This window comes from Protopterus annectens, chromosome 1.part0 (assembly GCF_019279795.1).
Source record: "Protopterus annectens isolate FY-2018-M chromosome 1.part0, PAN1.0, whole genome shotgun sequence".
Classification (NCBI taxonomy): Eukaryota; Metazoa; Chordata; order Ceratodontiformes; family Protopteridae; genus Protopterus; species Protopterus annectens.
Window position 1 is genome coordinate 1,095,927,500 of NC_056725.1, and position 12,979 is coordinate 1,095,940,478.

The 12,979-nt window shown below is 41.0% G+C and overlaps 1 protein-coding gene across 1 annotated transcript in view; it reads left to right on the plus strand.

The window, feature by feature from the left end:
* Positions 1–12,979, plus strand: part of ASCC3 (activating signal cointegrator 1 complex subunit 3) — a 4,485,173-nt gene that overhangs the window by 3,633,979 nt on the left and 838,215 nt on the right. Inside the window, exon 32 of the mRNA XM_044069284.1 lies at positions 857–982. Within this exon, the coding sequence (XP_043925219.1) occupies positions 857–982 (126 nt within the window). The remainder of the gene's footprint in view (positions 1–856; positions 983–12,979) is intronic.

Sequence of the window (12,979 nt, forward strand, 5' to 3'; positions counted from 1 at the left end):
AGTCCCCGAGTAAAAGGAAAATTTCTCTACCTGCAGTTGTCACAAGTTGACTTGCACACCCATTGACCATATGTGTAAACGATCAAATGGTTTTGACCAAACAGGTGCTGGTGTAGGAGCACAGTTGACCCAGTGCCCTACACACACACACACACATATATATATATATATATATATATATATATATATATATATATATATATAATATATGTATGTGGGCGGCCACGGTGGTGCAGTGGTTAGCATTGCCGCCTCACAGCAAGAGGTTCCCCGGTTCGATCCTCGGCTGGGGTGCCTTCTGTGCGGAGTCTGCATGTCCTCCCTGTGGTCATGTGGGTTTTCTCCGGGTGCTCCGGTTTCCTCCCACATCCCAAAGACATGCTGCAGGTGGATTGGACACTCTAAATTGGCCCTAGGTGTGCGTGTGAGTGTGCCTTCTGTGGAAGGTTGGGCACCGGGCTGGCAACTCGACACTGTAAAACTCCACTGCCATTCAATGTGCGGACAAGGCGATCCGCTGTGGCGACCCCTAACCGGGAAAAAGCCGAAAGAAGAAGAAGAAGAAGATATAATATATGTATGTATGTATGAAATTTTATGTTTCTGTTTATATAGTTGAAAATCCCTCGCATTTGATTTTCATATCTGGTTTCTTTAGCATATATATTACATCTAGCTGGAAAGTGTACTCTGTGACAACAGTGCAACTTCATATGGCAAAAATGAGTTAATCTGCAAGTTTAGGTCATTTTGACTGGGGTAGAAGTGCTGGATCAGTTTTGAATATTGAAATGAATTAGGAAAATGTGGTTAAAATGCCTTGTGAGTTGCTTTTAATTAATTTCTCTTCCTTCAGCTTGCTTGAAGTGTTAGCTGATCACTTGAATGCTGAAGTTGCTGCAGGAACAATTTCAACAAAACAGGATGCTATGGATTACATCACCTGGACATACTTCTTCCGACGTCTAATCATGAACCCCAGGTTTGTGCATGAACATTGTTAAAGGATTGTATACCTAGGCTATGAGTGGATTGAGAAAACTGCAGACAAATGTATTACCGTTTTCCTGTATGTGCAAGTCTAGAATGCACCCCATCAGTGAGGCAAAATTTGTATAGGCCTCAGTGCCAAAGTTCATAATACAATTAGACACGGCTTCTAACTTTAAAAGTCAGATTAGTAAGTTAGAGCTGTAGATGTGAGCTGCTGTGTGCATTGCATAATTAAGCATTTTATTTCTTTGTGTGCAGAAGAGAAAAGAAATATGATGTCCCAACCTTACAGCAGTGGTGTGTTATCCCAATCTGTCCTGTTATTCTGCATTGTCACAACAGTGCATATATTTACTGAGAGTGAACTCTGTTTATTAAATTCAATGGATAAATTAGCAGATTTCATTGTATTAATATTTTTATATATATATATATATATATATATGTGTGTGTGTGATATTTATATATGTATAATGTGTGTGCGTGTGTATAAAGGTATGCAATATCTCACTTTGATCATATCAAATAAGTGTACAACCAGAAGTGTCAGAGGATAGTCTGACTGTATGTAACCCATTTTATCATACTAAATGAATTATTTATTATAAATAAACCACTGATTCATGGCAGAAACCTTTAAAACTGTAAACCTCTGCTACATCACAGTAAAAAGTATGAAAAACTAAACTAGCTTGACCACATAAAATAAGTAACATTTGTATAAGGGTGTAATTACTTGTGCACCTGTGCCTTCAGATAATGTGTCTTAACATAAACATTATGCAACTCATTCTCATGTAAAACAGTGACAGTAAACGTTACAGAGAATAGTAAGTTATGCAGTCAGTCTCAGAAAAGAAGAATTATTAGAGAACGGTGAATACAGGTATTCATATCATACCACACACATCTAGATCAAATTCACTCATTCAAAATGTGTTTCCCCCAAATCTCAGACAGCTGCTGTTTGAGACTTTGTATTGTGATCTGTTCCTGGAAACGAATACAGTGGTTGAATATGCTATTTTAGATTTGATGCCATGTTGCATTAGGAGGTGAATCTTGGGGGCCGGATCAAACTTCTCATTTCTAACTTCTTTAAATTTAAGTAAGTGTGCTATAGTTTATAGCCCTTCCAGACATTTTTTTCTGCTTTTTAGTTGCCCGAAGGACTCAAGGACATAAATAATCGGCTGTGCTGAGTAGTTTCGAATAAATCTGCCTCAGAGGGTGACCTTGGTAGTGGTGATGGAGAGAATGTAATACTGTGTGTTCTATTACATTTAATGAAAGCACTTTCACATAGCTGAAAGTTTCTTGTACTGCCATTTAAAGTTTGCCATGAGAGTTGTCTTCCTTAAAACCCTTGATAATTATGTTTTCCTTTGGGATATCACTTTTAATGAAAGACGGGAATCGTTTAGGATGTCCAACTGATTTTCTTTGGGCAGAATTTTATTTTGAGCATTCATTAAGGATGAGACCCATTTTTTGTGTTCTTAGATGCATGTATAAATCAAATTGTTAATGTCTTTTATCCTTGATTATAAATTACATACTCATGTATGTAAAGGGACTAACTGTTTTAGTAAAGTCACTGTCGACTATGTGAAACTGATAAACTGGGTGTCCTCCAAACTGGAAAAAAAAACTATCCTGAGGTGTATTTGATGCGTATATGTCTTTATTATCAGCCTTTTCATAATTTGAGATTAAGTTGTTTCACCCTTTATATGGACACAAAATTGACAGTTTTCTTGGAGGCGTTCTGAGTTAAATAAATTTTTGCTGTTTTTTCTCATTTTGGAGAGTGGAGACCTTGGTGACTCAGTTTGTTTGTATTGTTGTTTATCTGTAGCCCTTTTATTTTTGTCGTGCTATTTAAGCTGTCCTGATTGTTATTGTTGAGTAGATACAGACAACTGGTACTGATAGAGCTTAAATCCCTTCACTGCCAGCCAGATGTCATGGATTACACCATTGTGTCATTGTACAACCAGAATATCAAGGGATTGGGGCTTTGGTTTTTGGATACACACCACTCTTGCAAATAAGTTTGCTAGCCATCAAAGGGATAGTATTTTGAATCCACTGGTACCCAGCAGGTTAAAGTAAAGAAAAGTGCACAGCCATCTGACAAATGCAAACTGTTCTAAAGAGCAGAAGGGAATACGCACTGCTATCCTGTTTAGGGGCTTCTACCATCCACACCCAGAATAAGACTAACCACAGATCATTTACAGAACTGAATCTTGGGCCTAGCACCCCAGCCCCATTTCTTATCACCTGTTTGTGAACCGCAGTGTTTTCCAGTGTTCCTTAGCCATAGTAACTGCTTTGTTTTGTAACTAAATTATTTATACACACACACATATGCGTGTGAACCCCTTCCCAGAGAAGGCTGGCATAATTCTCCACTTCACCATTCATTTCTTCTTGGCACAGTACATGTCATTCCATATGACTGTTGCAGTATTCTTTACTAATGGGATTCCCTGCCAAGGGTAGCCCAGCTTCTGGCCAGTATACCAAAGTCTTAGGATTTTATAGACATCGTACATGATGTGTATGCTCTCTGCTCAAGTAGGGCATAAAAGTGACGTATGTATGTACATACCTCAGAACTTCTTTGCCTCCAGTCTGAACGTCATCAGTAATCGTCATTCTGAATGCTCCTTCTGCTGTGCTGTTTACTGAGCCATGTTTCAGATAAGTGCCCCATTGGGGTTTCTTCTTATATTTTTTCCCTTTTAGTTTTGTAAGTTTACATGTCATCCAGAATGGGAAAATGTCAGTGTGGGAGGCAGATTCCCCATAATGATCATTTCAAGCAGTGTGTTTTCTGTTTGGGTGCATCTTCTGACCATACGCAGTGTTCTGTCTACCAAGCATTTGTCCCTAAGACCCTATATAGTCATTTCTTCTCTTGTACATTTACCTGGAAAACCAGCATCTTAAATTGTTGGCGAAGGGTGCTATGGTGGATTCTTCCCATCCCAAAATTCAGCTGCCTGTCAAGAAATAGGCCAAGAAACCTATGTCTGATTCATCTGCTGTTCTGCCTCTACTGGATGTTTCTCTCAGCTGGTGAAAGCCCAGATCATCACTCAGATGTTACGTCAGATTCGCCTGCCACGACCCTATTGGAGGCCGGCATGGATCTGACTTCTTGCATGTCCTCAGAGGCTCTGCAGACATCTGCTTCAGATGTTGAGGGGGAACCTCAATTGATTATTTCACAGAGATCAAGGGAGATACTGCAGATATTTATTCAGTAGGAGATTCCTACTATATTGATTGAGTGTAGGCAAGGGTCTGAACCTCCTAGGATGTTTAGAGCAGATGTCCCTCAAAAGAAAAAGCAAGCATTTTTCCCCTGTTCCTAAAGATCCACAGCATGAATGGCAGGATTTTACCCCAGCGTTATTTAATGCACTGATGGCCTTAAAGCCTCCCCAAGGAGCTTCTGTGCCTGCTCCCCCCCCAGTGTTGTACCCCACTCGAGGCACATAAAGCAGGAATTCTCTGTTGAAGTGGATTGGGGAAGAATTTTTAGCATATTCCTCTCAGATCCCTTCTCCCTTGGATTATAACTCAGAGGAAGAAGATTCTGTTAGCCCAGTCTTCCCCTTTGAAGAACTTTTCTTTGAGAATACTGTTTCTCATGTGATGGATTATTTTAAATGAGACTGTTCTCAGGTTTCTGACATTCAAAAGAGGTATTATAAGTTCATCCGCTATACCTCCAGGCTTGGCTGCACTTCTGGATACCTTTTCAGTAGCCTCTGTGGTCCTGGATTATCAACCTCCAGCTTCTAAGAAACCTGACAGATTTTACAAGGTTCCTGATGAGTGTAGGTTCCTCTACAAATTTCCTTTTACTGACCCTTCTGTAGTGTCTGTCTCTTCTGACAAGCCCTCTACACTTTACATTCTACTAAACTACTTTCTTCAAATGAGGATAGTAGAGCTGTGGAATGGCTGGGCAAGAAGGTATATACTGTGGCAACTCTGGCCTTTCGGGCTATTAATTACCAGATCCATTTAACTAGGTATGTTTTAACCCTTCTTTCTCAGGCCTTCCAGGCTATGTCAGACCTTCCAGATTCTGAAGGAAAGGCTTCAGCCCTCCCTTTACTGGGTTGTACTCCTCAAGTAGCCTGCCACTCTTTTAAATATAGTTATCCTGCTGATGATGCTTCCTCTAGAACTGCTGCTTTTGGTTCTGTGCTTTGATATTACTATTGACTTCATCTCCAGCCTTTGCCTGATATTAAGGCTGAACTGTTGGATGCTTCTCTTGATAATAAGAACCTGTTTGGTTCTGCGGCTGCTGAGCTTTTAAGTCTCTTCAGCGTAAAGGTAAGGCCTTGCAGGAATTGAAGCTTATTTTTGTCACTCCTTTTCCTAAGTTCCAGAGGAATTATCCATCTAAATCTGCCTTTGTTCACAGACGACCTTGCCCTCCTCCCAAAGGTAAGAAGGGTTCTAGGCAGCTTCCTCCTGCTAAGTCTACTCAGACTCCTCCCTCAGAAACATCCTTTTCAAGACAAGCCAGGTTCCCATTGACTGTTTGCAACCCCTTTTCCTGAGTCAGGTTCCCTTAGCCATAGGTTCATAGGAGGATGGCTAGGCTAATGGCCCTAGGGCCTTAAGCCTAGCCATGTAATACTTTTGTTCTCTAGCTGACCATGGTTAGATGATTGTTGTTAGAACGAATCAGTCATTATCACTGACTGCCCCTGTCCATGTGGGACATAGCTGCCATCCCTGGGGTGAATTGTGCGGTCTCCCATCCAGTTGTCAAGGCTGTGCTTAAATAGGGTCATTGAAGAGCTGTGCTTCATGTGAATTGGAAGTTTATTCCAGAGGAGCGACAGTCTCTGGGAGACATATCTGTCTCTCCAACATGTTCTGTTTATGTCACAGGCTAGGTTGAGATCCCTGGAATGAGTGACACTTCTCACATTTGATTTGCAGACATGCAGCATTTCCATTAGGACAGTGTCAGAGATCGCTCTGTAGGCCAGGCATAGGTGGCCTCTCAGCAGCCTGTGGAAAACAGAGTACAGGGACAGGGCCTTCAGTCTTTCCATGCAGGTCATGTTTTGGAGGCCCTCAATTTTCTTGGTTAGAAAGCTCTGTGGTCTCTCCAGTTGTTGCAGGTGTCTAGTGAGGTACATGTAAAAGGGAGCATTGAACTCAATTAGTGGTCTGATGAGGGTCGAGTATAGAGGAGTTATCTTGATCTTTTAAAGCAACAGGAAGCTTATACTGTTTAGTATAGCTACACATTAATTGAATTGGAAGTAAAAAGTAAAGTAGAATAAAATGAATTAAAATAAAATAATGTAAAATAAAATGTATAAACAATGTGCATAGTAAGAGTAATAAGTTCATATGTGTATACAGAATGTATGTGCATATGATGTACACACTTACTTAAATATTGAAATATTAACATTTACACTTTCTTTTAAAAATATTAGCCTGGAGTAATTTAACTCACCCCATTGTCACAGTATCTATGCACAACACACTCATATTCTGCAACATCTCACCAACAACTCTAATTGTTAAAATCTCCTCATCTAATGCATGTCAATAAAAAATTATTAAAAGATTGTTGTTTAAATATGTATGTACACATGTATATGTATATGTGTGCACATACACATATATACCCATACAATTGTATGTCTATATATATAATAAAAAATATATATAATAATGGATTTGATAGCAGTTTCAATTATATTGCTTAAAAAGCATTCTATGTACATATAATTAAAACCAAAAATTAATATATAAATATATATGCAAAATGTTTGAATATTATAAAAAACTTTACAGAAATTAATAAACAATATTCGTGAACAGTACATTATGATAAACAGCAACCAATAACTTTTCTTATCTCCTTAATGCCCTCAATTTTAAAATACATTTGATTGATATATATGTGTATGTGCACACGTATACATATATGATGATTCTTTCCATAGCCTTTCAGGTAGTAGTACCCAGGAAAGGTTGATGGATCCCCCCTTTGTGTAAGGGGATTATTGTTGATGTTCTTCACTCTACTGGAACAAAGCCAGCGCTCAGGCTATGGTTGAAGAGAGTGCTGCGTGGTTCTGCTAGGTCTTCTTTTAAATTGTTTAGTAAGCAGCCTGGGATGTTATCTGGTCCCATGGAGGCTGTGTTTTTGGCCTTGGAGAGGGCTGATATTACCTACTGTTTGGAAATATTAGGTTATGTAGTGGACTGATGGCAGAGATGCTTTGGGGTGTGTCTGTCAGTGACAGGGGGGTGAAATTTGTGCCATATCTGTCCACCAGCAAGTTGGCAGTTTCTTCGGGTTCGGTGTGAGTAGTACCATCCACAGTCAGTTCGGCACATTGCTAAGCATTCCCTTTAAAATTTCAGACAGAGCTAAAAAAGCCTTATGATTGTCATTGGCTAGAGCTGCGAATTTAGCCTCATAATTGGCTTTAGAGGACTTTACCAGATATCCAATTTACATGTTCAGGCTGTGGAGGGTATTCTTTCTCTGGTGAGAAAGCTCCCTCTTGTTCTTGGATAACATTTTTTCCTTTTGTTATATAACCTATTTATACTTGCAGTCCACCAGGGTGGCCTTTTCTTTGGGTGGACCTGGTTTTAATCATGACCGGTACAGCCAAGTCTGTACAGTTGTTTAAATGTCTATACAGGGTAATTGTGTATCTCTTTGCATAAGAGTCATTGTTGGCTGTGTCAGAAAGGGGTTTGAAACTTTTTATACCCTCACTTAGTAGGCTGAAATTTGCTTTGGAACATTTTTCAGTTTGTTTGCTGTTGTGGGGGTGTCCAGTCTGATCTTTACTTCAAACAAGATAGATTTGTGGTTTGACCTCACCAGGGAGGGCAACACACATGGGGTAGTGCAGTGACACCTCATGTTGGTGAGTACCCATTCCAAGATGTTTGAACCACTTGTAAGGGGTACTGACTAGCTGTTTCAGAGCATTTGAATTAACAAAGGCCAGGAACCTCAGGGCGACTGCATTTCTATTCATGCATGTTGTCCAATCTATGGAAAGATAGTTGAAATCTCCCATGATGAAAGTGTTGGTTGTCTAGCGAATGATTCTAGCAAGTCCAGGTAGTCAGTGTGTTTCTCTTGGTTCATGGTGGGGGACCTGTAGCTAGCGATGATGTGGTAGGGTGTTTTACCTATATTAAATTGTACATGGAGTAACTCGAGAGTCGTACTGTTTAACCAGTCCCGAGATGTATTTGGATTTAATGAAGATGGATACACCTCCACGTTTGGTTCTTTCATACTTGTTTTGGGGACTGAATGTGTGGAGGGCATTGTAGCCTTGTATGGCCAGGGTGCTCCCTTTAGATGTGAACCAGCTCTCAGTGACTGCACACACGTTAATATCTTCCAAGGTGAGGAGTGCTTCCAGGGAGTGCAGTTTTCTCTTGAGGCTGCTTGCATAAAGCAGCATAACCTTGAGTTTATCTTGAGTGGATTTCTTTGCGTCTGGAATTTTTTTGTTTTGACACTAAAAAGGCAGTATGGGGGAGTCAAGCATCTTTGCCAGTATCCGAAAGCTTAGAGGAGACAGGTGAAGACCACCTCTGGCAAAGCAATGCGGTCTGTCGACCATGTCTTCTCAGGCTGACAGATACTGGATCTCCTTTGATTGACACCAGAAGCTAAGTCAGTTGTTGAAGTCAACCATTTTTTTGTCTGTATTGTGACATAATCCTAGGTGAAGACAAAATCTGCTTAGTGCTAGGAACATACCTGCCTGGGACACACAGTCTGAGAGTTCAGTCATGTCTCTCTTCATACAGTCCAGAGAGGTACATCTCAAGTCATTCACTCCAACATGTAGTATGACAGAGTCATGATGGTAATTGTTGAGTGACTTGATTGCGTGCATGATTTGACAGATCCTGGTACCTGACAGGCAGCTAACCGTGACAGTCTCCTTTTCCAGTCTGGTGAGGGGGACATTTGTGTGTCTCACTGTGGAATCACCTATGACCAGGAGATTAGGTATTGAGGTGTTTTGCATTAGGGGCTTATTTGTTGAGACACTTATATGTGTTTTGCTATGTGAAGTGGGGTCTGTTTGTGTTCCGGTATGTATGATCTGTTTTCGCTTGGGAGGTCTCTGTTCCTTTGGTGGGCATCTGCATAGGTGGGTCTATGTGACTTTACCTTGTCTTATGTGAGAGGAGAGGGGTGTTTGCTGACAACCTGCTTTGATGCCTTATTTATTGTTACATGACAGGATTGATTCCATCTTCATGGTATAGTTACATCTCTCACATACTGTATTTGTTTGCTTTAGGAGCAAGTGGTTAGTATATATGAGGCAATTACTAAATTGCCCTAGGATGCCCATGTCAAGCAGGCTAGCTGGTAAAATGTTGAGAAACTGGCTATCCATTGTAGCAGGTTAAACCATAAGTACTAGTTGGGTAGTGGGCTAGTTGGATTAGCTTTAGCTGTAGGACTAATTCGACTAACTAAACAAGAGGGCTTATTCTGTTGAGGATTAGGGGTGAAGGAGTGTGATGATGCTCAACTGAGTTGACCACAGTTGTCACCTGAGTTGTCCACAGTGCACAGTTGAGTTGCCTACTCTACAGCAGGGAACCTTGAGAGGGTTCAACTGACAAACATCTAGGGGGAAAAATGTTTCTAGGAGTTTACTACTATACAGGGCACTGCTAACCCCTGTTGTGTTATGTGCAGCTACATGCAAATCCCTTCATCTTTACCTGTCTCTTCTCAGTTGGTTAAGGATCACTCAAGACTCCTGGGTTCTGTCCATCATTCATCAGGGATACTTCATGGTATGGAAATCCCTTCTTCCTTTTCTGGGCATCCCTCAACCCCCTCAGGAACAGCTTCCTTTCTTCCTAGAACTGCTTCAGGGCCATTTGGCACAAGGCACCAATCAAACTCTGTCCCCTTCCCAAGAGGGGCAAGGGTTTTATTCCAGAATGTTAATGGTTACCAGGAAGGAAGGCACCTGGAGACCAGTTCTCAACCTTTTCTTAGCAGCTTTCTGAAGGTCCCTTCTTTTCAGATGTTATCCCTTTAGACCCTGTGTTCTCTTCTTCCCCAGTCTTTCCTGGTTTCCCTGGATCTCAAGGATGCTTATCTTCACATCCCAGTTCATCCACTTTTCAGAAGTTTATATGTTTTTCTGTTTCTTCCTTTCATTTTTAGTTCTGTGCTTTGCCTTTCAGGCTTTGTACTGCCCCAAGGGTTTTCACCAAATGCCATGCTCCGGTGATTGCTTTTTGCAGGATGAGATAGGTTCAAATCGTTCCTTATCTGGATGACCTTCTCATTCAGGCCTCCTCCCCCAGGATCTTGCTTCAGCACTTCCACTGCACTCTTTGCTTCTTACATGACCTGGGGTTTACAATAAACTCCCAGAAGTCAGTCCTAGTTCTTTCTCAAGATGTGTTTCTCAGCTGCAGTCTGCAGACCATCCCTATGCTGGCCTCCCTGCCTCCTTCCAAAGCTCTTTCTCTGCTCACCTTTTTTCATTCCCTTTTTCTTTGGTTTTCAGTTATAGTCAGGGACTTCCTAAAGGTGCTAGGATTCATGGCCGCCACCATTCCTATAGACAGGCTTCATATGAGAAAAATACAGTGGTTCCTAAAGACAGTATGTCATCCACTAGATTTTTAGTCCCTCTTCCATGTCTCAAGCATGACCTTCAGTGGTGGATTCATCAGCTATCTCTCAACCCGGGACTGCCTTTTCAGCCCCCAATCCCCTCTCAGGAACTTTTCTCAGTTGCCTCAGACAAGGGGTTGCAAGCCTCTTTTGGTTCCCACAAGGTCCAGGGTCTTTGACCCCATCATCAGAGGTCAGACCACATAAACATCAAGAAGATGAGAGCTCTGCTTTTTGTCCTTCAGGCCTTTCATTCCCTCTTTCTTTCAGGGCTTCTCAAAATCTTCACAGACAAATACCACAGTGATGTGGTACATCAGCAAGCAAGGGGGACATGGTCCTACCTTCTTTGCAGACTAGCTCTTCAAGTTTTGTATCTAGCTGTCCAGTATCAAGTGACTCTTCAAACTGTTTACATTCTTTCAGAGCAAAATATAGAAGAAGACTCTTTAAGTAGGTCTAAAACAGAGGCACACAAATGGATGCTTTACAGTGCCGTTTTTCTAGATTTTCCATCAGTGGAGTACTCCTTTGGTAGATCTTATTGTATTCCTTTTGAACAGGCAACTTCTTCTTTTTTTTTTTTTAGACCAGAGTCCCAAGTCCACTGGCCTTGAAGGTGGATGCCCTCTTTTTCCTTGGAAGGTGATGTTTCTTTACACCTTCACCTCCCCTTCCTCTGATTCCAAGGGTCCTACTCAAGATAGAGCAGGACTCCCCCAAAATCTTTTGGTGACTCCCTTTTTGTCCAGACAGCATTGGTTCCCCCTTCTTCTAAATCACCACATTACCTCACAGGGTGGACCTACTCACACAAGACAAGGGATCTCTGATCCATTCACACTTGTCCATTCTTCAACTGACATTGTTGGTGATAGGGTTTTGATTCCTTTTAGGCACCTTTTTTCTGAGGCTGTGCTTAGGGTTCTGCAGGAGGAGAGGAAATTCTATATGTTCAAATGAAAGAGATTTTTTGTTTGGTGCCTTGTTTGTAACCAGGATCCACTTTCTGTGGTGATCCATCTGGCTCTCTTATTTGTGTGAATTGCTCCATGCTTGTTTAGCATATTCTTCTGTTAAAGCTCAACTCTTAACTATTTTTGCTTGTCTGCCATTAACTCCTCCTCTGGCCTCAAGGTTTGAGGTCATCAGTTTCATAAAGGCACCTTTCATATTAGACCACCCAGGAATACTATTCCACCTTCCTACAATCTTAATTTTGTACTTGAAAAATTGACTCAGGCTTCTTCTGAGCCTGCAGCTTCAGCTTCCTTACAGCACTGTAATTAGAAGACTGTTCCTTTGTCCCTTACTTCAGCTAAGAGAGTATCTGAAATTCAGGCTCTTATGGCTATTCCTCTTTTTTTTTTTTAGTTTTTCATAGGGACAGGTTGTCTCTTCATACAAATCATTCTTTTATTCCTAAGGTGAATAACGGATTGTCTCTTAATCAGTGTATTCATTTGCCCTCCTTTTTTCCCTGTCTGCATTCTGATAATGAGAAAGCTCTTCACACCTTGGATTTGCATAGACAGCTCAGATGTTATTTAGAGAATACTAAGGCCATTTCCAATTCTAAGCAGCTTTTTTGTTTCTTTTCATCCCAGATCTCTAGGTTTGGTTGTTTCTAAGCAAACCAGTTCCTGCTGGATCTGTAAGGCCATTTAATTTTGTTCCTCCTTTCATGGGAAAAGCCTTTCTACCTCTGTAAAGGCTCATTCTTCCAGGGCTGTGACTTCCTCTGGTGCTTTGTTTTCCAAGATTGGATACCAGTTCCATCCTTGAGGTTGCTACTTTTGAACCTCTAGCCATACCTTCAGTAAGCATTACAAATTGGATGTTTCCAGAGCAAGAGCTGGCCTGCATAGGTTTCTCGAGGGCTCTTCTGGACTTTCCTTCTCCTAAGTTTCCTCTCAAGCATTTATACTCTCCCTTTAGAAAAGAATACTGCAACAGTGATATGGAAGGATATACTACAGTTGTGTAAACCCTTACTATAACAGTAGAACTAGAAAGCCATGCACAACAGTTACCTGTTGCTTTTGATTTAGCCAAGTATATAAATTGATATTTCACTGGCAATATGCTCAAGTCGTATAGCTAATTGAAGGTGGTTGCTACAAATTTATCAGCAACAGTGCTAAGTAATTTTAAGCATTTGTTTGTGGATGACATTTTCCTAACAAAGCCAGAGATGGATCTGTGGGCCTTAGTTTAGGAGTGTTGACTTTTCAGTAACATGACTGAAAAGAAGTGGCAAATTATGCTTCTAGATTTGTTATGGCT